The sequence below is a fragment of the Medicago sativa genome, chromosome 4 (assembly GCF_051527215.1).
Source record: "Medicago sativa cultivar Bolivia chromosome 4, Bolivia_mono, whole genome shotgun sequence".
Lineage (NCBI taxonomy): Eukaryota > Viridiplantae > Streptophyta > Magnoliopsida > Fabales > Fabaceae > Medicago > Medicago sativa.
Genome location: NC_140752.1, coordinates 91,677,795 through 91,701,841, shown reverse-complemented (window position 1 = coordinate 91,701,841; position 24,047 = coordinate 91,677,795). Strand labels below are relative to the sequence as shown.

Sequence of the window (24,047 nt, the reverse complement as noted above, 5' to 3'; positions counted from 1 at the left end):
AGGTAAATGTAATTAAAAAATGTATAATAAAATAGTTTTAGTGTTTAGATTTGAATTAAAATATCTTTTTTATTTTGATTAATAGTAACTTTTTATTCATGTGATATAAAGTATTCATCGTTGTTTAACATTGATTAATCATTTCTTAAATAAATAGTGATTAATACTGTCGAAAAACTTTTTGAACATATAAGATGAGATTTCCCCTTATCCTCAATATATAAGAGTTTGAATTTAAGCCTCTTTCATTTAGTTAAAGTATTAGAGTTTTTTTACCACTTAGACCAAACACATTAATTATTACTTAAATCTAAAAGAATTCCACTCTATCTAAAAGAACAACAAAATTACTTAAATCAAAAAGAATTCTACTCTATCTAAAAGAACAACAAAATTGAGAATCTAAGATTGTAAATTATGCCGAGTATACATGTATTAATTTTGAAGAAACCCAAAAGGGAACAGAGCAAGTTACAAGTCTCTCTTTACATGCATGAAACTTGGTCTACAACATTAATCATCTAATTTAAGACAAATTTCTACTAAAAATCAGAGATATCTATACCAAATACTACCACCTCTCAATGAAAATAACAAACTCATAAACTCATCATCAATCCCATCAAATTCTACCTGATTTTGAAGCAAACAATACTTTGAAGCAACATCGTCCGACAAAACTTTGTTCCTGCAAAGTGGACAAGTAGCACAATATTGTTCTTGCAAGAACCATTTGTCCAAACAATCCTTATGAAATGTGTGTTCACAGTTCAAGCTCCTAACAATGTCCCCTTCCTCAAACTCAGATAAACATACCCTACAATCTATGTGCTCTGCTGCAGGCTTCTTCAACCTTCTAGTGGGGTTCTTCTCTTCAATGAAATTGAGGTATTGGGTTGTGGTAATTGGATTTTTAGTTGACTTTAGGTAACAAATGACAAGGATAAATTCGATCAGTATATATGTAAATAGGACTAGTGTTTTGACATAAAGCTGATATAAGAGCTCAGAGAGAATTGTCATTGTTTGTTGGTGCTATTCAATTTTTTCTGATGTACTAACTTTTTCTTCCATTTTATACAAAAAGAATGAATGCAGATTGGTCAGGTGCACTTTAATTATAACCTTTTGGGGAAGGAGAGATTGTTATTTTCATTTTTATTTGTATGTCACAAAATAATAAATATTTTTTTAAGTTTGGGTTATGCTAACCGGTGTTCTAAAAGCACTAGTTAAGGAAACAAAAAAAATGATAAGTTTGCATTGAATTTAACAACTTTTTAATTTTAAAAAAAAAAATCAAATCTATCACTTTCCGTCATTTCTCGATACAACATTTTAAAATTTGTCCTCTTAACCAATGCCCTAAGGGCGCTTTTTAGCATTTCCCTTTTAAGTTTTGTACGCGGTTTTTAAAAAATAATTAATTGTGTTGATTTAATGATAAAATTAGGACTCTTTCTGTTTTAAAAATACACGTTGCAGTCAACCACTACACATACACAACTTTGATCATTAATTACATGTAATAAAAATTTGATATTTTGAAATAATTTATTGAGACAAATGAAACATCTTACATACAAATATTTGTATTTATATATTAGTTAAAATATATGATAAAATTAAGTTATGTGAGTAGTGCATATTGTAAAATTGCAACTTATGTTTTAAAACGGATGAAGTAGTTTATAAACAAAAGCCAGCACTTCATAATTATTAAGGTAGGTGATTTCTCATCAATATAGGCAAAAAAAAAAAAGTAATTTAATGTGAAAATACACTCCTTTACGTCTTCCAAAGCAAAAGTTACTATCCGATATACTATTCACAATTCACACGCGGTGCATAATTCCAATATCCAAGTTTACAATTTTATCTAGTTTAAGCTAGGGGCAATTTTGGTATAACACCAATAAATAATAAGGAAAAAGTTAACTGTTTTTTTTTTGGTGGTGAACTGTTGCTTATGTTTTGTAACAAGTGAATGAGTTAACATTTGTTTATAATATGTTTCGGAGTGAGTATCATTTATTAAAATAATTTTATTAATTTTTTTTGAGGAAAAAAATAATTTTATTAATTGTGGTTAGTGGGAATGAAATGTAATAAATAAGGGTATAATAATGAAAAATATAAATAAGTATTTTTGAAAGAAGGAAAAAATAAATAAATATTACATCTGTATTTTAAAGTGACAATTATTTTGAAGCAATTAAAAAATGCTGAAGAGACAATTATTTAGAGATGGAGAGAGTATTTATAATAATGAAATGACATAATTTCGTTTTTATTTTTTTTTTCCTCAAAAAAATTCTTTTCTTTTTATTTTTATTTTATTTTTAGAATTTAATAATTATTTACTAGTAATATTAATTTATTCTTATATCACTTAGGAATGTCAACATTTATTAATTTGAAATTATATATGTATTTTTTTAAGATAAATTATGTGTGTGTGTCTATATATATATAATAGGAGTTTGTGGTATAAACTATAAAATTCTAGTGGCGAGGTGTGGAGAGGTGGGAGGTAGTATTGCAGAAGGAGGGAGGTTTAATTCGGTTTGGTGGAATAATTTGATCAATATAGACGAGGGACTGGTGTTGGAGTGGGTAGGTGGATTGATGACAATTGACAACATTGGTAGAGATATAGGTGATGGTAATAATACGGGGAATTAGTCACTTTAGTCCCTGAATGGGAGATGATTCGTCACTTTAGTCCCTGAATGAAGAGAAATTGCAAAACAGTCCCTGCATGGTCAATTTCAAGGACTAAAGTGACTAACGGAATCTACATTCAGGGACTAAATTGACTAACGAAGTTTGCATTCAGGGAATAAATTGACTAACAAAGTCTACATTCAGGGACTATTTTGCAATTTATCTGCATTCAGGGACTAAAGTGACGAATCCCTTCCGATTCAGGGACTAAAGTGACTAATTCCCCTAATAATACTCTTTTTTTGTGGGATTCTTGGATTGACGATGTGGTGTTGAAAAATACTTTTAGTTGCCTTTTTGATCTATCCATTAATAAAATGGCAGTGGTGATTGAAATGTATGCTCTTGGGTGGGGGAAGAGGATGGAGGCGTAGGTTACTAGCACGGGAGGAGGAGCAGGCGCAGTGATATGCTGACTAATATTATTCTGTAGTCTAGTATTTCAGACAGGTGGCTTTGGCATTTACATGCTTCTCAATCTTACAATGTTACAAGTGCCTATCATTACTTGATTTCGACGCTCAATAACGGGGAGGCGAATCATCCAGAATCAATTTCGAACAAGGAGGTCTCTCTCAAAGTCAGCTTGTTTGCTTGGCGTTTGTTTCAGAATCGGTTACCAACAATGGGCAATTTATCAAGGAAACACGTTCTTCAACATAACGCTCAACATTGTGTGGATGGGTGTGGTTCTATGGAAGACCTTCATCACTTATTCTTGTCTTGTGACTATTTTGGAAAAATATGGGATGACATTTTGGCTTTATAACCAGCGCAAGTAGCAGATCATTTTTACCAATTTGAAACTCTACGCGGCTTTTCTAAAAGTGTCCTCTTAGTATTTAATCCCATTTGGCTCTCTTGTGTCTGAGAAATTTGAAATGGAAGAAATGATGGTGTTTTTCGTCAAAAAAGATCTTCTTTTTGTTTTTTTTTTCTTTTATCAGACTGTTAATGTAATTGTTTTGACTTTCCTGTTTTCAGACACTCATTGTGCCTGAATTGTCAGGTTTTGTGAGTAATGAAATTCCATTTTACCTTCTTCAAAAAAGATATAATCATAAATTCATATTAAAATTATTTAAAAAAAAAATCATATTAATAATAACTTAGTAAAATTTGTGGATTTTTTTTTATTTCACTTAATGAAAATAATATATATATTTTAAAATTACTAAAATATATTTATAAGGAGCTTATTGTAATCTTATCATATACGATGAACCCTCATCACATCCAGCAGTACATTCGGAGATGTTTTTCTCCCCATTACTGGTTACATCTATCCCTATGACTATGACTACTAGCAACAATCAATCCAGTTTAAGGAATAAAATTAACTTTTCACAACAAAGCAATATACATTGTTGGGTTGAGGGAAAATCTTAGCAGCACAATGACAACAATCTTGAGTCCATCTCAATCACCAGCTAACGGACGATCATACTTTTGGCAATTTTGAGACCAAATGCAAGCTAGGTCCCATTGTTCGTGTTATTTAAAAGTTATCCTTAGCATCGATATTCAAACAATGTGAGATTTTTGGTGGATCGATTCTTAGCATCGATATTCAAACAATGTGAGACTTTTGGTATATAAAAAAGTTAGTATTTGTTAAGCTTTGTGGTGCAAAAATTGATTTAGAATAAATTCATTCTTATTAGAAGTGAGTTGAACAATACATTTGAATGTAAAAATTAATTCTAGAATCAAAAGCTCTAATTTTTAGCTTCAAGTTAGAATAAATTAGTCAAAATCAATTTTATTTAAAAACAACCAAATATATCAAAATCAATTCTACACAACTGAAATCAATTTTGGTTTCTCTTAAAGTGGAACTAAGTCTTTTATAAAAAAATTGATCAAGCAAAACAATATCACTATTTGCCACACTCGTTGAAAAGGAAATCAGTGCGCAAACTTTTTTATCAAACTTAAAACTTTATCGGATATTGATCTCCTCGTCCATCCTTATCCTTCAGATGATATTCTAAGCCTTCTTAAGAATGACGCAACAAAAACTTTCTTCTCTAGAGAGACTGACTAGTTCTTTGTTTTTGTCTTTCATTTTTGTTTTCTTTTTATCGTTTTGATTAGCTTTGTAAAAAAAAAAATCTTCCATGTCAATCTCTGGCAGAGATGACATGATCCAATATTATAATGTTGAATTCATTGAAATACGGTTGAATTGTAAATTTTCCCAAATGCTCATTGGTGACTACGGGGTTTCAAGCCACACATTAAATGTGATATACCTTCGTCATAATCTTTGCCTGTCCATTTTCAACATAGTCTTCTCGTGTTCACATCAATTATATACAAGCACACAAACATCGAAGTTTATGACAATCTCTCGGGTGCAATAAATATTTGCTCACGAGACTTTGAACTCATTGCTCACTCCTTTCTTACGTCGGAATGTCGATTATTACCATAGTTACTGCAACAGACTTTTCTGCCGTTGGTTCTGATTTTGTATTTGCGTCACTAATTGAAGCTATTATTTTGAATCTACGTTAGCAAGTCGTTTCTACCATTGATTTTTAAACTTCAAAATGTATGGTCAAGAAAAAAACTATCACTCAAGTCAAGTATCTTTTAGCTTGTAAAGTTCTAATACTAATTTTTTAGTCACAACCCATGTAACCATGTAACAGTACCAAGAACCAGAAAATAACCATTTGGCATCAACAATTTCTTCCCGTGGGGGACACAGGGACACTGGCGTACCTGCCAAGATGAATATCTACAGAAAAAAAACTTCCAATGCCAAATAATAAGAAAATCAACAAGCTGCCAGGGAAAAAACTCTAAACAATTGTCTACTGCTTAATACTTCTGCACAGTGCTGCCAGTTTTGCTGCAACTTGCTCTTCGGATAGCGGTAAATAGTAGATTTGAGGAGTTGCTATGGTTTTGCGAAAGATATCATCGATTGTAAGAATAGGTCGGTCAACTTTCTCTGGAAGGGGTGATGGTGGTGGAAGCCGTTCTCTAGCAGCTGGTGGGAGCTTTGACAATGGTGGCGGCAGTGGAAGCCGTTCTCTAGCTGCTGGCGGGAGCTTTGCCGAAGGTGGTGGCGGTGGAGGCTGTTCTCTAGCTGCTGGCGGGAGCTTTGACAAAGGTGGTGGTGGTGGAAGTTGTTCTCTAGCTGCTGGCGGGAGCTTTGACAAAGGCGGTGGAGGAGGAAGTGTGACAGGAGCGAGAGGTTGCTCCTTGTGCTGATGGGGGAAAGGCTCTGGCAGTGAGGTAGTTGTTACAGGAGGAACTGTTGAATCATTGTTGGCAAAGGCAACATGAGGAGGAGGTTCTAGCTTCATTCTCACTTCTTGGGGTTCAACATACTCAGCAACTAAAAGGCGTCCACCCTTTGGAGGCCATTGAAGATTGTAAACAGCATCTCGGGTCTCAGTGGCTTCTTCAACAGTTGAGTACTACATTATGTCATTAGAAGATTACTTAGAATCATGTATCATTAATACAGCGACATCAAAAGGGAACCTTACTAGCAGCGAAACAGAGAAAAAAGAATTAAGCCTTACACTGACGTAGCAATGGGTTTTTATTTGGTCCATCCAAAAACTGGTGACATTCCCAGATTTACCAAGAAGTTCTTGCACTGCTTTTAAGGTAAAAGGTCGGATGAAACGATCAATCCTGAGGGAATTAGTTGGGGGCCTTTGCGATGGTGGAACTATATGATGAAAAGCAAAACTATTAGACTTGAAGCAACAGAAACGAAAAACACAAAACATAAGGAGTAAGGACACCATAAACCATTAAGTAATTTATCAGCAAATATGTACAAGTATATGGACACTCAACTAATCAGTGATTATTTATGTTATAAAAAATGAATAGAGTATCTAATTTTTTTGAGTGCACTAGGTGTGCCCAACACGTGCTTCGCTAAATGTAACCGATTAGATTTAAAAAATTGAGGAATTGTCTATGTTTTCCCCTTTTTCTTATTTAGAGCTACAAGACAGAAATTCAAATTTGATACTTATTCATTCAAGACCAGGAATAAGATAATCAATTCTTTATAGTTTCCTTGCAAAATAAATGTCTGACTTACCGATGCGTTCCTTGGGTGCATCATCAATTGCTGAGGAATCAGACCAAGACAAATTGCGCTTCAAAGCAATTGGCTCACCCTTTGGTGCAGTAGCAGGTCTGACAGTAGACATTTGTGAATCTGAACCTTTAACTGTTTCAGATTTCCATCTTTTTTGTCGTTTTGGAGGCTCATTATTCTCAACTGATGTTTGATCTGTGGCACAATTCTCCAAATAATTAAGAGGGCTAAGAAGAACATAAATGTGTTCATCATTAAAAAAAATGCATAGCATGGAGAAACGCAGAGCATAAATTGTACATATAGTTTCTTGTTTGTCCAAAGGAACGCCCATAACAAAAAAGTCCACATAAAAGGAATTGCAAATGGAACACAACAAGTTAATGAATGCAAGTATCTGAAACTATATATGCTCTCATCATCATCAATGTTATTGTCATAATGAAGTAGTAGGCAAGCAACCAAATTGCAGGTAAAATAAATTCTTGATGCCTCACGTCGCTTTTCACTCCACTTATAAAGCATCATTATGTTAGAATTCTTATTATGGAAGTTATGGGCAGTTACGGGTAGTTATTATGTCAGTTATGTTTAATTTTATTTTAGGAATAAATAGAGAAAGGAAATTAGAAACTAGTAATGGGATGTTTTTGAATGGTTATGGGTGAGACCAAGCTCTCGAATTCTTGGAGGGAGAGACCAAGCTCTCGAATTCTTGGAGGGAGAGACCAAGACTCTCAAATTTCTTGGATAGTAAATTGTGTATAACATATCTATCATTAGTTTATGTGTAAATTCTATATTATCTATAGTGTGTGTAGTTGTTTGTTGTAAGCGTTTTGGCCATCAATAAGAGACAGTTTCAACAATAAAAATGTTTTTTGGTACCAGTTTCTAACACAGTAGTTGTTGCCACTAGAACTGTGAGCGTTAAAAGTGAAACATGGTGAAATTTTCTTGCAAGAGACTCTTTTGATTAATGATTCGGATAAGATATGATAGGACATTATGTTGTCGTTTGAATCATGACGAATTCAAGTGGGATGAAGCTTAGTTGTATTAGAAACTAAGCCACTGAGAAAGGAGAAAGTGTGTTGAAACTAAGTGTGTGTTTGGATGGAGGGTTTTGGAGTGGAGAGGAGGGCTTACTTTTCATTTTTAAATTTCATACACTATAAAGTGTTTTTTAAAATGAATTAAGTGTGATTGAAGTATTATATGATCCTATATCATGTTGTTATTTCAATTTTTAAAAATATCAGATATATTTCAAAGTATAAACTTAGCCCTCCAAAGCCATCCCCTCCAATACCTCCAAAAACCTCCTCCCAGTCAGACCTTAACGGAAATTTTATTGATCAAAAGACAACAGTTGCATACAAAGTTTGGTATTTATATGAACACCATCTCTCTAACTGCTTCTAAATGAATTAGTTACAACTAACTCTTGTTAGTTATGTTGACACTGGTTAATTGAGCACAGCTGAATACCAGATCTTGGAATCTGTTATTCGGCTAGTTAGTCAGTTACTCCATTCAGTTGTTATTGTTGTTGTAGACTCTTGAATAAAAATATTATTAAGTAAAACACCAGAGTCTATGGATCAATTTACAGTCTCCACATGAAATCAAATTCCCAGACTATAAATGATATATATCACAATTCAACATGAATAGAAAATAAACAATGTACATTCAGACAGCCAAAATGTAATACAAAGTACACGACACTGTAATCAAATATGTCGAATGAAAAATGAAATCAAGACTAAATAAAAAAATATGTGAAGCATACCCTGAAATTTTTGTTTCTTGACAAGAGAAACAGAAGGAATATTATTATTGTGCTGGGTACCACCTTTTTCTGAGGATAGACCATCTCCCACCGCAATAGCATCACGCTCCTCATTCCCAACAGGCACTTCAACACTTTCCCCCTTTTCTCTAAGTTCATCAACATTAAAATTGGAATCAAATTGCTTGCCCTCCTCTGGAAAATCCTCTTCCATGGAATCATCACCAGAACTTCCATCCAAGTTTAACTTTTCTGGATAACCAACATCTTCACTGATATTGGTCTTGTTCATGTCTGGACTTCTGTTGTTACTGTCATTTTCCTCCGCAGATGCCTTTTTCTCGTCTAGCTCTTCAACATCCATTGAATGTGATTCATCGCTAACAGGGACATCAATTTTGGATGATGGTTCTTCCACCATCTCTGACCTAACAATTTCTTGTTCTAATTTGACATTATTAGCAATTATAGTATCCTTTATTTCATTCTTTTGATTAATTGACACAAAATTACTAGAAACAGAATCAAATCTTACTTGTGACCCTAAACTAGGGTTGACCTCAGATACCTGATTTTCAAGAAGCAAAGAGTTGGGCATGAGATGCTCACATGGTGGCTTTAAGTCACACTCCAGCTCGGGCTTTGACTCCTCATTACTCAGCCTCACATTTGACTCCTTATCCTCCTGCTTGGTTACAGAATCCTGACCATGACCATTCCGTGGCTTTGCACTACATGAATCCTCCTGACCGCTGACTACTACTTCTGTTAAGACACTCTCGGTGACTGTAACAGAGGTCTCTCTAGTAGAAGAGTGAATTAGGTCCCCTGCCACATTTGCAGAATCTGCACCAGCTGATAAATCCATTTGTTCCACTTCTTGTTCCACCATTGCACTATTATCATTGTCAACCGGCTTTGTAATACCATACTGCTTATCACTCTTTCCACTTTCATTGTTCACAACATCTGGAATCTTTTCTTCATTTTCGGTATCAGTTGGATGAACTACTGCACTGTTACCCTCTTCATCTGATTCAACACTTTCAGAACTTTTCATTACACCCCTGTCAACTACTGCATCCTTTAGCTCAGCAGCACTTCCATTGAAACCATCAACCTCATCCTTCCCGGAAACCTCAGCATCTACACTTTCAGTGGTAAGGGATTCATCCAAACAGTTAATCAAATCTTCCTTTAAACCTTTTGTGACTAGTTTTGTACTCTTAACCTCATCATTCACCTCAGTAACATTCAATTGATCGATAGGAATTGGATACGTCGACGACATTATTAATCCAAATTAACTCAGTACTCTAACCTGAAATCAGTAATAAAATTGAGCACATGATCAGCAACAATGCTGATAACAACGAAAACAAACACATTAATCAAAACAACACATAACCGTTCAAGAGAATCAATCTTGAAAAAGCACAAACAGTGAAGATACTGAAATACTCCGATTGAAGACACATTCAATTGATAATGAAACGGAATGATCAAAGAAGCTAGTTGGCACAAAAATCAAACGTTGAAATTGAACATTTACACATGCATTAGGTATGAAAAGTAATTATTATGGAGAAAATGAGAAAGCAAGATTCTAAGAGGATCGTTGTATTACTCACAGTCACAGTAGAAAATGATCGTTTCTGGTGCGAACGAAAAAGGATCAAGGCTTTGATGAATGAGAAATGCGAAACCCTAATTTGAGAAGAGAAGAGAAGAGAAGAGAAAAGAGAGCGTTAGAAGATACTAGAAGCTTAAGCTTTAAGGAGTCGCTCCATTTCGTTTCAGAAAACAAGTCAAGTACGTTTTGTGGGGTTTATGAGGCGTGTCTCCTTTCAGCAACGCTGTATGTGTGAGTGCCTGTACCGTATTTAAACAACTAATTGATATGATTAAGGAAAATGATAACCTTTAGAATGTAAAAAAATGTTCTTTCTGATATAAAATTTTGTTTTTTGTTTTTTTTATAAATGTCTTAATAATACTAATTAGCACCATCCTATAATGAAATAAATCAAGAAATAGAGGTGAAAATAGGTCAGACTTGTTAACGCGAGTTTACATTCGAACCTAATCCAAACTTTTCTTTAAAATAAATAAGGTACGATTTTCAAAAAACATATTTAGTTAAAGATACGAAACTTTTTATAAGGACACAGGTAAGTTAATAAGTGATATCTGATTGGTCCACTTGAATAAATATCAAAATCTTAATTTCTTTTTTGAAATGGAAAAAAATATTTTATATTATATTATATTTATACTTTTGTGTTAAATGTTCTAATTTTTTTTATTCATTTAAGCATATTAACTTACATTAAATTATTTATAAATTAAAAACTACTGGTATAAAATATAGGGTGACATTCTTAGCAAACCAGAGTTCTAAAAAATTATTAGTCTTCTCTTCTCTATTTTAAAAAAATATGGTATGACATAGGTTAGATTGTAAGCTCTTATCGGTCGGTCTAACTATTTTCATCCATAATTGTAAGATAAAATAAGAAAATGTCAAAGCAACCAACGAGCCTTCTTTTAATGACCTAATATATAATCAGATTAGCCCAATCTAAAGTTCAGTTTGAGGTGACATTTGCTGATATGCCCTTTTTCTTGTTCCTCTCTTTACCTTCCAACTCTATCCGTTTCTTTATATTTAACCTTGTGTAAGAGAATATCATATGATAAGAGAAAAGTGTCGTATGTTAGATGAATATGATAAGAGAAACTGTATATGATATTATATTATTTCATATCTTAATTCATTGTTCAATAAGATAATATGATATGTTAATTCTTACACTTGATTATATTCTACCTCTTTGGTTGAAATACAATCTTAAGATGAGTGATTAGTTAAAAATCACCAGGATAAAATAATAATATATTGAAATTTAAATTTAAATATAGCTTGTTATGCATTAAAAATATGTAATAATTTAAAATATAGCTCAATAGCAAATATAACATGTTTGAATTGCCTAACTGATTTTATATTAACATAGTCTTTTGCAATCGAGCTCAAAATCAACATTGTCTATCTGAGGATCACAAATTCATCTTCTAGCACTTAAAAGACCAAACATTTCTCCCCCAGTCACCTAAGTTTGGGATCTCCGACCATTCGATTTTGGCCAGAACAAAGCACTCTTGATCATCCTGCAAACACACCCCAATACCAACATGATTTTTCCTTGAGGAGAGAGAGGCATCCATATTGTATTTCAGCCGACCAACCATAGGCTTAGTCCACTCGTTTATAGAGACAACCTCCACACGCAGCTGCATGATAGACCGAATGTATCGTGCTCTTCTCCAATATTCCAAAGGTAGTGTGCCTCACATGACTGCTGTTTGGCAGCTATGTTACGTTCTCCCATATCTGAATGTTGCGACTCTTCAAGTGCTTCAAAGAAGAACAACAAAGTGGATCAATCTGCACTCAAAGTCTGAAGAGCCATAAAGACCAAGTCCTTAAGTGAATTACATTGAAGAAGCAACACTTATAAGTCTTCCCAAAGGTCAACAATTTGAAAACATAAGACACACTTTTGGAACTGAAACGAAGAGATGCAAATTCTTATCCTCAACTTGGACACAGGAAGCACGTGATGTACGGCAAACTACTCCTTTGTCTTTACATATAGATCTGTTTGACACACAATTTATACATTACACCAGAGAAGATTCTTCACTCTAGGAGGGATCTCGAACTTTCAAAATAAGTGCCAATCCCCAGTGATGCAGTTAGATTTAACATTATAACAACTTTAACTTTGTTTATAGCCTAATAGTTGATTTTTTTAATATTCACTTTAAATTATATAAACTGTAATAATATTCTTTCTATTTCTTATTTTTAAATATTTGTACATTTTTTTACCTACTTCATAATCCTCTTTTTTTACTCAGCTATTTCATAATCCTTGAAAAATGATAAAGTAAATAATTTGGCATTTTTATAATTAAAACTGAATGAAAATTACAGAAACATCAAGGCCTCACAGAGGGAAAATACATGTAAAACTTAAAACTTGCTGACACTCTTTTGAATTTAAATATTTTAATGTATAAGAGAAACGCTGGAAACAGTTCACTACCCAAGACGATGCATATCTCAGCTGAAATGCTTTCTGCTATGCAATTCTGCATCGATCACATGTCCATATTGATTCCAGTATCGCAGCATGGTTAGAGAAGTATCCAGTGTCAGATTAAAAACAAATCTACTCACTCTCTTCATCACTATTGTCTATGGTCAAATGATTCATGTTCCTTTCAAGAGGTGGAAGCCCATCATCAGAATCGGAAGAGTTTTGATCATTATCTTCATTTTCTTGCCTAACAACTGCCATGCAGCATAGGAGGAAAAAAACACATTAGAGAAAAATTCACAATATATCAGAGGTATCTATATGTCTCTGATACAACAAAAAACCTGCACAGACAATGTATGCAACAACTAAACTTTTTCTCACTAGATAAAAGATTGAACGCATGGATCAACCAACTTCATACCATAACACCCCGTGTAAAATAGATATATAACAAACACAGACCTTCACTATCAGTAGGAGCCTTTGGAACCTGACGCGCTTGTGATAGCCAATCATTTTGAACAGAAATAATTTCAGCACTGTTTTGGCATTTAGAGTAGGCCTTCAGTAATTCCCTGTATTGGTTAAAAGAAAGTTCTGAATATAGAAAAGTCTATGAAGCCCCATATAATTGAGAATCAAATTCGGTGAATCGCATGTTAGACACGGATTTCATGGAAACGAAACAATTGGAATGAATTTGGTTCACAATTGGAATGTCTCTCCATAAACTCCTTTAGTTCACAGTGGTTTCACATAGAAACATAATAGTACAGTGAAATTGTGTGCTAGGCTACATATTAGATCTCTCAATTAAGGTTAGACTACAATCAGATACAAGAGTAATCAAGGGGCTAATCAGGAGCTAATGGCACGCTCAACCTAACAATCATAGCTAGTGAGGCCCTAGTTATCTATACATAACTAAATCAATTCTAACATGAATATATCAAATCATTTCTTAACAAAAAAATTTGTTCATGGCTACATACAGAGATGGTTTTAATTCCAGTATTCATTTGTAGGTACTGCTTACTTCAATATCAAACTTATAAATATGCTTCATAAAGGACAAAGAGAAAGTTATGTAAGTTACGTTACGGATAGTGTTTTTATATCATGAACTACAAGGTTCGAAAGAAATCAAGAGGGACTCTGGATACCCTGTTGCTTTTTTCATTTAACAGTGTGGGATAAATTTATGTTATGCATGTGCTTGAACTTATACCCTTGTAAATATCATAAGTGAAAATAACCTAGATAGCAAAGTGAAAATATAAAAATTAAATAAATGAATCATATCATACTTATTCAGAGACGAAAAAGCGTGACCCCAGTTAAACTTGCCAAGCAACAGATTTGCTGTTTCTTCTTCTCCACTGCAAGATATAGCAAAGAACTTCAACCAAATAGTTTTCATTTCAATAATCAAGCATCATATAAGAATGATTCTATGTATATGCCACCAACTGCAAAGTAAATTATTAAGTTTGGGCCTAAATTTTTATTCAAATTTTGTTCCATTTAAAAACGCATTAGTAATAGCATGATCTGTTGTGTTTGTGTACAGCACATTGCGGGCAACGCTAGTCTAGTAGAATATCAGCCAACATAAAAAATATGGGACACACAATTTCAGATACAATTTTTGCAGGGGGTGAATTGTAGGAATAAACTCAAACCAAAGTGTCTAGTCAAAAATAATTATAATGCCATTTCTATACCATATTGTCAAAGCAGCAGCCAAGGCCTCTACACAAGATAGCTGACATGGCCGACCATAATTTATTGGGTTTGCCGCTACAAGCCATGGCACTGCAATAAAAAGAAATCATTACATTATTTGTGATTGAGGCAACCCTAAACGAGGCAAAAAGATTAAATGCAATGGTGCTAGAAGAAATCTTTAAGTATCGTGGTGCGACGTATTGGGAAAAACCCAAGTGCCACATCGGATAGATAAGACTCTTGAGAAGAGTTTATAAAGGTGAGGCAATCCTCACCTTACAAGCCGGTTTTGTAAGGATGAGTTAGGCCCCAAATTTCAACATGGTATCAGAGCTTGTCGAATTCAAGGGCCGCCTAAACCTATTCATGCACCAAGCCCAAAGAGTGTTGGGCGTGAGGGGGGTGTATTGGGAAAAACCCAAGTCCCGCATCGGATAGATAAGACTCTTGAGAAGAGTTTACAAAGATGAGGCAATCCTCACCTTACAAGCCGGTTTTGTAAGGATGAGTTAGGCCCCAAATTTCAACACGACGTTATTGCCAGATAGTAGCGGCCAGTCGACCACAAGCCAAACCGCTGCAATAGTGGTACCATGTCCGCTATTGACAACCTGGTTCTACACTACAGTATTTGAACAGAATATAAATAATAAATAAAAATAAAATACATAAGCGTATAAGTTCATACAGAGGCGAGGAGCAGCGCAGCGCAACTTCACAAAAGGCACGTCATCTAAGCGTGCCCACGAGCAATCCACAACAGCCAATCCTTTATTCTGGATTAAAGAGTAATCTTCTCTGGAGACACATTGCTTTCCAACTGGACTGTAAAAACACAATTACAGTAGTTATTCAGCGAACAAAGGAACTTGCAGAATTGCAATATAGTTTATACAGCAACAACTCAACAGCCAAAAGAGAAAACAAAATATTGCTTCACAAGGTTAGCAACTTAGCACCCATTTCGTCTAGCTGTGAAGTTTTGCTTTTAAAAAAAATTATTTCTTAAAAACGTTAATAAGAAGGTTAACAACAGAGATATTTTATGACCAAGTACCTTAAAGCAATTCCCCCAAAACCATTAGTCACACGTAACTCCTGCACAAGATATATCAGATTCAGGACCACTGACATATTATATAATAAGCATATTTCGATAGTGTAATTCGACCTTCATAGATTACATAATCAACAACAAAGAGATGCAAACTAAGCAATAAGCAGCTGCTCACAACACAGACAACCATTAACCAACCAGCCTTTTATATCATCAATTTTTTGTTATAGATACCACTAGATTTTTTGTCCAAAGAAATTGTATAAAAAACAAGCTATTTAAGTATATCTACAGATACTATGATATCTCTATGGACCAGTATTACCACAGATTAAAGTAATTGTGGGCCTGTGGCATTACAAAAACTCTACAAACCTACCCATTCATATAAGTAAACAAAAGCTTCTTTTTACATGTTGCCTTGCCCTCAAAAGGCTTCCTCCATATGAAATATTAGATTTGGAATTCTCTCATCTTACAGAAATAGCCTCTATGCCTCTTCATACTTCAAGTATGATAATGATATTCTCTTTTCACTGTATTTTTCTGAGCTTTTAAAAAATATCTTGTTCAAAATTTCATGTATAGTTTTAGAGGCCCAAGATTACTCCAGTGAAAGCATGTGAAACAAATATCAATTAGAGGCCTTTGATCCAATGTGATCGTCCAATATTTTGCAACTAATTTAAACTAATGACTCTGTTTCTACTCCTAGCATTCAAAACTATTTTAATTTTATTTTATTGTATTTGTACCAGAAAAAAACAAAAACTAATCTTGTCATTGTCACTTACACTTCAACATCAAATTAATGCAGGTACAAGGGATTCATGCATATGCCAATATGTATTTGCACTCACAAGCACACACCTATTGAATGTAAAAAATAATGAGTGAATGAAGAGAAAAGATAAGAAATACTTGCTTTTAGAAAACCCAGTCTTGAAAGCTTGCGCCCGGTGCACTTTTTGGCATCACATTGCCCAAAATCCTGTGTCAACAGCCCAATGACATGCATGATATTAGATCCAAATTCGGCGGTGATGTATACAGTGGTAGGATTTAGCTCCTCTAGAGTGGGAATAGTGGTTACGGAACCAACTTTGGGTTCCATAAAAATCCACAATCGGAGATACTCTTAGAGGAGGAGGCTAAACGCTAAAGTAAGGCTTGTTTGGATAAACAACTTAATTAGCAACTTATAGCACAAGTGCTTGTAATAATAAGTGCTTGTGTATAAGCTAACAAAGGATAAAATACAGTTAAATTATGTTCATAAGGTATCTTTGAGGACATATGAAAATAAGCTGAAAACAACTGTCATACCCACATTGCAAGCTTGATTTTGGGTTGTGTGAGTTCCTCTGATTCTTCATTATCACCCTCACAAGGTTCTGCAGTTAGAAACAAGTTATATAATTTGAAAGAAAAAAAAAATAGTAAATGAATTGAAGAGTGATGAACGAACCTTGAACGCAGCTTTGATTTTCGTTGTCTAGTGAGAGTTGGTTGTGTCGACTGGATTGAGCATGATTGGGGCGATGATTTCTGAATCTGTGTTGTCTGTTATTACCGCCCATCTCTCTCTCGCAAACAATTCAACGCTTCAGTATATTCTTCTTGCTTCTTCTTAATACTTTACTGTTCGGTTCGTGTTTTTTTAGGTTATATATCTATCTTCTGCATCAACGCAGTCAAGGCGGTTTGATCATTAAAAATATGTTTTCTCTTGTTAAAAAAAAACTAAGTGTATTTTTGATTCTCTAGCTTTTAAAATGTTGCGATTTTGATTTTATAAAAAATGATAAATTTAGTTCTCCATGTTTTAATCTCTTTACAATATTCATCATTTTGGTAAATTTGACTCAATTAACGTTTATGTGGCATGTAACATGTGTAATGTCTAGATTTAAAAAATAAAATAAAAATGTCATGTGTTTACTAGCTGAATTAAATAAAATAAAAAAGGAAAGGAAGAAAAAGAGGCATGTGAGATGAGGTTCCAAGGACAAACCGAGTAACATCGTTAATCTCCTTCTACTTCTCTTCATCTTTTTAACACACCAACATCATCAAACCTAGCAACTTCATCTTCTTCTCCTTCATATTCTTAACCTAATTGTGTGGGGTCCACTACCTGGACGCACCCACCTGGGATGACGTCCCCTCCACATCATCACTCTTCCTGATCCTAACGCTCTATCTCTTTCGAGGAGCATGGCGCATAGCTGCCTTTTCGGCTCGTGCACTCTGTGTCATGCTCTCCCTCCCTGCTCTCAGTCTGTCCGGTCTCTCAAACATATCTACACAAAATTTTTAAAAGCATAAAATCAATGATTTTTAAAGAGACATAGTGTCATTTCTAACAAATCAACAACAATAGTTCGATTTCGGCAGTGTCATTTCAATCTCTAACCTATCACATTGCATTTAAACTCACTATAATCAACATTAACATTACTAGACAACACACCCATGCTCCGCACGGGTGAGTTATAAGTAAAATGTATCGTTGGCATATATGAAGAAAAAAAGATGGTTAGAAATTTAAATCATAAACAATGCGGTAACTTACACAAAAAATAACACTAATAAGAAAATAAAAATCACATAAATTTGCAATTCTTGCAACAAAAAAAAGTGTTGGAAATAGCTTTGCAAGATCATAATGAAATCTAGTCATTCATTCAGAAATTTAAAGACAGTAATCATTGTCTACAACCCATTAGTTCAATAAACCATCAAGAATTATCTATAAAAAAAATATGCGAAACTGAGAATTTCTAACTAATTTCATCATTAACAATGCAAAATCAAAAAAACAAAAAATCATTGAAACATTTTATCTTCACCTAGAGTGTAACATTCAATCAACGTAAAATCTAAAAATTTCTAAACCCTAAACTACCACGTTAGAGTCAAACTTACTTTAAACAACATCTAAACTACAATTTCTAACATATTTGATCATTAATAGACCTAAAAACTAACATGCAAATCAAATCACTAATGACCTAAATATGTGAAAAAATTTCAAAAAAAATAAGAAAATAAAACCATAAAAAGGTAATGCAATAGGATAATAAACACTTACTTGATTTTGGGATAGAAATTGACTTTGATTGACTCAAGAATGAAGAAAATCGCATAAAATGAGAGCAAAATCACACCGTGGGTTTGAATATCAACGATGATTTCTATTTTTAGGTTTGTTGTTTGATAACAACATGCAACGTAACTTAAGTCACGTTGATTGTTCAAGCCAGGTCAGCTCAACTTGTTCTCACTCAACATTAGTTTGACTGTTCAAGTCAGCGTCTCTGAAAGCGCGTCTCAACTTCACGCGCCCGGTACGAACGAGTTGCACCCTAGTCCACGCGCGACCATACCCAAAACATACAACCAATAGAAGGCTCTGGATCACAACTTAATGGACTTTGAATGATCAGATAAAGACCTATTAAACCAACACCTTGAGGGTTATAAAAGGGGGACACTTATGAGGTTTAAAGGGACATATTCGAGATAGTGGAACATTGTATTTTTTATCTAAATCTTATTTAGAGTGCTCTTGAAATTCCACCTAGGACATTTCACGCAGCTCTCCTGTTGTAATACATTAATCATTTTCTATATTTGTCACAAAAAAAAAATTAAATTTTCTATAGTTTGTTCCTTGCATCGCACGGTACGCGCCCTAGTTTATAATGCAAGAAAAAAACAAATTGAGAGGAATACAATTGCAGCACACATAGAGTGGCGAACCCTAGCATTACCGCCACACCTTTGCCTCTTCATCGTTGTTGTGCGATTCTCCAAAGACACTGAACCCTAGCGTGCTATTCTCTCTCTTATCAATTTGTTGGTGAGTTTACCTTTTCCTCTTCTTAGTGGTAACATGCTCTTTGATCCACATTGGCCATGACATAGCATTAAGCACTATGAATATTTAATCATTTTGGTCTATAGCTTTTGTTCATTTAATTGGTTCTCTCGCTTTAGGTTTCATATCACTTAAGCTCTTATTTTATAAAGTTTCAATACACTTTTGTTTTAATGCAAAAAAGACACACTAGTACACTAATTTGCGTAGGTGTACAAGACATAGAGAAAGAGGGAGGAACTACCAAAGGGTGTCTTTGATCCGCTAAACAGTAAGCACCGATGAATAGCACAACACAACACAAGGTAGAACAACACATGACAAATTTTTATGGTAGTAAACAATTTTTTGTCTTATACGATGTTTTATGGATAAAAGTCTATTTTGTTATTTTAGACAGCTTGTGTTTTTGGACAAAAAGTTGTGATGTGGTTTAGTGGACAAGAATTTCAGTTTTTGTAATATCTCTTGCCCCCTAGTTTGTCCCCCTCCTTCATTCTTTAGCAATTTAATAGGAATATGAATGAGATTGGTGCACTAGGCTCAGTACCTGTTTGTTATCACCTATGAAGCACCGACACCGGACACAACACTTACACGTCAACACCGGTAATAATTTGAGAAATTGAACGTAATCATATGTGTCTGAGTCGTGTCCATGTTGGACATGCGACATTGACACATGTTGGATAGGCCTTCATTAGAAGTATCAATGTTATAGAGGTTATCACGAAGTCATTGCAACCTGTGGTTGTTGATTAATATGGTATCAAGGTAATGTTACTTTGTGTTGAATTTAGAAAATGGAACGTATGATAGAATTTTGATAGCTTGTTGAACAGTCTGCATTTGCACCACAGCTTATCCTCCTAGTGTGCTGTGACAGGAAACATTATATTCAAACATGCATTATTCTTTCTACACCGTGTTAATATAGAATATTCTAATATGTCATTTTGTTATAAGAACCAATATCAGTATACAGTAAGGAGGAGTGTTTGTGAAAATTACCTTTACCATTCACTTGGCAGCACATCAACACCAATTTGGTATGACCAAGTGAAATGGGGAAAAGTGCATTTTGTAGCTATCTTTATTGAAATTTTTCATTCAAACAACAGCAAGGAGCAATTTTTAGTCATATGATAGAGATTTTCCAAATGGCAACCCTAATGGTATTCTCTAACGATCAAATTTCCCCTGACTTGATCTCTGAGGCATTTGGCTTTAAACCAATAGTTCCTGCTTTTTTGGACCATTCTTATAATATATCAGTAACCTTATAACTAGGCCCCTGACTTCATCACTTTTGCATGGTGTGGATACATATAGAAGAAGTGGACCCTTACATTGTATTTAATCAACTGCTAACCTTCCTTCTACCATGAAAATATGCAGATCTTCATTATGTCACAGAGTATCTCTCAAACAGAATTTCCCCTAAAACACTTGAAATAATGTAGTGCATCGGCTGATTTGGGTTAAAATATTTTTTTATTGGAGTCAAATTGTTTCTGATTTGATATGTTGCTTAGCTTTACTAAATTTCATTTACTTACCTAGTAATTGCTTGTTGAATATTAAATTATCTTCAGGGAATCTGTATTTCAGAGGATTAAATTGTAGCAGTTGCCTTTGTCGTAGTGTAAGAAATGTCTCTGCAACTTTTTGATGGAAGTGATTCTGAAAATGATGACATCTCAGAAATCAAGTTAAACGAGGAATATGCTCGTAGGTATGAGCACAACAAGAGACGCGAGGACCTCCAGCGTTTTGAAGAATTAAAAAAGAAGGGCCTTATTGATTCACCTTCACTCTCAGAAGATGATGAATCTGAGTCCGAATCATCTGATGACGAGTATGAGATAAACTTCAATTCAAAAAGTGAAAAGGAATTCTTTGATGCCTTAATTAAGGTGAAGAAGAAAGATCCTGTTCTTATGCAAAAAGATGTTAGGCTTTTTGAATCTGATCATAGTAGTCAAGATGGAAGTGATGACGACAAGAGTAAATCAAAAGATAAGAAGGACAAGAAGGCAATGTATTTGAAGGATGTGATGGCAACGCATTTGATTGAGGAGGGACCAGATTTTGGTGATAAAGAGGAAGAAAAAAATGAACATAAGAATGGTATATCAAAAATTGTTAAGGGTGAGAATGCATTTTCTTTGAATCAAGAGGAGGCGCACTTTGTGAATAAAGGTGGGAAGAAGACTTATGGTGATGAGCAAGAGGAGTTGAAAAGGGAATTTCGGGAAGCAGAAGAAAAGGGGGGTTTGGGAGATGATGAAGGGGATTTTCTCACCTTGAAGGAGGAGGCTTGTGAAGACAAAGTAGATAGTGATGACAAGGAATTGGAGGAGAAACTGAATGATTATTTTAGTGGAGATCATGAATCATTTCTGAGAAATTATTTCATGAACAAAATGTGGATGGACAAGAATGCGGAGAAATCAAGTGTTGGAGAGGAAGATTTGCAAGAGATTTCAGAGGATGAGATGGAAATTGAGAGGCAAGAAGAATATGAGCATCAGTTGCAGGAAAATTCAGGAGATAAGAGTGTTTGGTCATGCTCGTAAGGTGGAGGGATCGGTGAGGAAAAAGAGAAATACAAGGAAAGAGCAGAGAAAGAGCAAAGATGAGAGAATGGCAATAGCACAAAAGGAAAGGGATGAGGAAGTTAAGCACTTAAAGAATGTGAAGAAGCAGGAGATACAAGAGAGGGTTAAAAAGATAATGAAGACTGCAGGAATCGATGACGTTGATAATGAAAAAGAGAAAAGTCCCGAGAAAGGTAGTCGGAAGAGGAAGCATAAAACTTCGCTTTTGGAGAAAGCAACAGCGGAAATGATGGATGAGTACTATGGAATAGATTATGAGGACACAATTGGGGACATGAAGACAAGATTCAAGTATGCCCAAACAAAGCCTAACAAATTTTGCATGAGTGCTCAAGAGATACTATTGATGGATGACAAGGAATTGAATCAACATGTTCCCTTGAAAAAACTTGCTCCTTACCAAGAGGAGGAATGGAAGCTCAGAAAACAAAAAAGATACATGCTGAAGATGAGGGCTAAGGAGCTCCTTCATGCATCAAGTTTGGACAAGAAGAAAAATAAGAAGTCAAAGGTTGATTCTAGCAAGTTAACTTCATCAAACAATGTTGTGGAGACAGGAACTTCATCAAACAGTATTGTGAAGGATGAAAAAGCAAACACAGAAAAATCAAAATCAAGGAAAGCCAAGAGAAGGGAAAACATAGCTAAATTAAAGTTGTCAAAGTCGAGACTTAAAGCATATGGAGGCAAGTAAAACCAGGTAATTCCTTTAGTGTGAGGTTAATTTGATTTGGTGTCATAAAAATGGTCACAACTGTTGTTAAAAAATGGTTGGTTTAGTAAACATTTTAATATGGTTTTTTTCCCCCCTTTCATTCAGTTAGTAATAATGTGTTTGTGTTTTCATTGTTTTGCAGTAAGGACCTGCTAATCATCGAATTTCATGTTAATCTTATACTCCAAAGTACAGTTTGTTGGCCCGAGTTCTAGATGGAGAAAAGTTTTTGTTTGTCTTCCTCGTTTTCTTCGTTGGATACATTATTAATGTATGAAATTTGCTAACGGCAGACCGTCTTCCTGATAGACAATTCATTTTTAACACAAGCTGAAACTATCGAAAATCATCTTATTCACTTCTTGATGAGTCAAAATTGATTCTAGAAGTGTAAAATTGATTTTTACATTTTAGATGTTTTCGAGTAGGATCAATTTTATCTCGAGAATTGATTTTAATTTGAAGTTAGAATTTGTAATTTTGCATTCTAATACTGATTTTTAGCCTCCAATTTTGTTTTATTAATTTACTTTTACATAAATTTATCCAAATAAAATCATTTTAGATTCAATTCACCTTTAACTAAATGAATTTATTCAAAATTCATTTATCATATGTCATTGCATAACAAAACACACACCAAGCGATTGTGAGAAATTTGAGTGCACATTATTTACAACTAATCATAATGTTCTAATATGACATGTTGGGTTCTGGAGAAATTTGTGTTAATATCATAAAATTTTAAGGCAAATTTTTTAACAATTTTTAATTCATAATTATCTAATTTTTGAAACACAAATTTCTCACAATAATACTAGAACATTACGGTTAGTTGTAATTTATCAAATTTAATTTCATCAAATTTTAACAATAATACCAAAACATAATTTATCTTTTAAATTTTTTAACAATAATACTAATCATAATGTTTTAACATCATCAAATATTTAATTCATAACAAAACACACGCCAAATGATTGGGGAGAGGATCCTTTCAGGTGGAATACTCTACGGTTTTCTATGGTGCATGTATCCAAAACCCTTTATAATGGATTACCAAAATCACACTTGAAAAGAAAATATGGGAGACAATCTCCTCCCGATTGATCCCTAATATCATCGAATTTTAACAATAATCATCTTTTAATTTATCTAATTTTTGAAATACTACATTAATTTAACTATAATTTATAAAAGCGTACAATATTTTAATTTTATTAATAATTTGAAAACGTGGCCTTCTTTTTGCTATAATCAAACAACGATGCACTATGTAATTGTTCCTTTTTTCTTTCTTAAGGATGCATTATACGTTGTAGCAAAACAATGAC

The 24,047-nt window shown here is 34.0% G+C and overlaps 3 protein-coding genes and 1 pseudogene across 4 annotated transcripts; 1 reads left to right on the top strand and 3 right to left on the bottom strand.

Moving 5' to 3' along the window:
• Positions 1-408: 408 nt before the first annotated feature.
• On the bottom strand, positions 409-1,180 carry LOC146933742 (uncharacterized). The gene has a single exon (XM_085705511.1). The coding sequence runs from the start codon at positions 1,021-1,023 to the stop codon at positions 550-552; it is 474 nt and encodes a 157-aa protein (XP_085561637.1). The 5' UTR covers positions 1,024-1,180; the 3' UTR covers positions 409-549.
• A 4,143-nt stretch (positions 1,181-5,323) lies between these two features.
• Positions 5,324-10,451, bottom strand: LOC146933741 (SAP domain-containing protein). Its single transcript, XM_085705510.1, has 6 exons — positions 10,417-10,451; positions 10,232-10,307; positions 8,601-9,921; positions 6,806-7,000; positions 6,270-6,421; positions 5,324-6,161 (listed from the first exon to the last, which is right to left on the bottom strand). The coding sequence occupies exons 3-6, from the start codon at positions 9,889-9,891 to the stop codon at positions 5,550-5,552; spliced, it is 2,250 nt and encodes a 749-aa protein (XP_085561636.1). The 5' UTR covers positions 9,892-9,921; positions 10,232-10,307; positions 10,417-10,451; the 3' UTR covers positions 5,324-5,549.
• A 2,095-nt stretch (positions 10,452-12,546) lies between these two features.
• LOC146933740 (RNase L inhibitor protein-like protein) lies at positions 12,547-17,134 on the bottom strand. The gene is made up of 9 exons (XM_085705498.1): positions 16,963-17,134; positions 16,821-16,888; positions 16,420-16,485; positions 15,495-15,535; positions 15,126-15,262; positions 14,434-14,524; positions 14,017-14,088; positions 13,172-13,284; positions 12,547-12,960 (listed from the first exon to the last, which is right to left on the bottom strand). The coding sequence occupies exons 1-9, from the start codon at positions 17,072-17,074 to the stop codon at positions 12,839-12,841; spliced, it is 822 nt and encodes a 273-aa protein (XP_085561624.1). The 5' UTR covers positions 17,075-17,134; the 3' UTR covers positions 12,547-12,838.
• Positions 17,135-20,986: 3,852 nt separating this feature from the next.
• Positions 20,987-22,995, top strand: LOC146933739 (uncharacterized; annotated as a pseudogene). Its single transcript, XR_015008440.1, has 2 exons — positions 20,987-22,698; positions 22,856-22,995. The product of XR_015008440.1 is annotated as an uncharacterized LOC146933739 (transcript).
• Positions 22,996-24,047: the final 1,052 nt, after the last annotated feature.

Bases quoted from the DNA above. Each gene is read 5' to 3' on its own strand.
- LOC146933742 (XM_085705511.1), bottom strand. From the start codon at position 1,023: ATGACAATTCTCTCTGAGCTCTTATATCAGCTTTATGTCAAAACACTA.
- LOC146933741 (XM_085705510.1), bottom strand. From the start codon at position 9,891: ATGTCGTCGACGTATCCAATTCCTATCGATCAATTGAATGTTACTGAG. The intron at 7,001-8,600 runs GTATGCTTCACA...ATTGTGCCACAG, and splicing joins CAAGAAACAAAAATTTCAGG to ATCAAACATCAGTTGAGAAT. The intron at 6,162-6,269 runs GTAAGGCTTAAT...GACATAATGTAG, and splicing joins AAACCCATTGCTACGTCAGT to TACTCAACTGTTGAAGAAGC.
- LOC146933740 (XM_085705498.1), bottom strand. From the start codon at position 17,074: ATGGGCGGTAATAACAGACAACACAGATTCAGAAATCATCGCCCCAAT. The intron at 15,536-16,419 runs GCAAGTATTTCT...TATCTTGTGCAG, and splicing joins CAAGACTGGGTTTTCTAAAA to GAGTTACGTGTGACTAATGG. The intron at 14,089-14,433 runs GTATAGAAATGG...TATATCTTGCAG, and splicing joins GCTGCTGCTTTGACAATATG to TGGAGAAGAAGAAACAGCAA.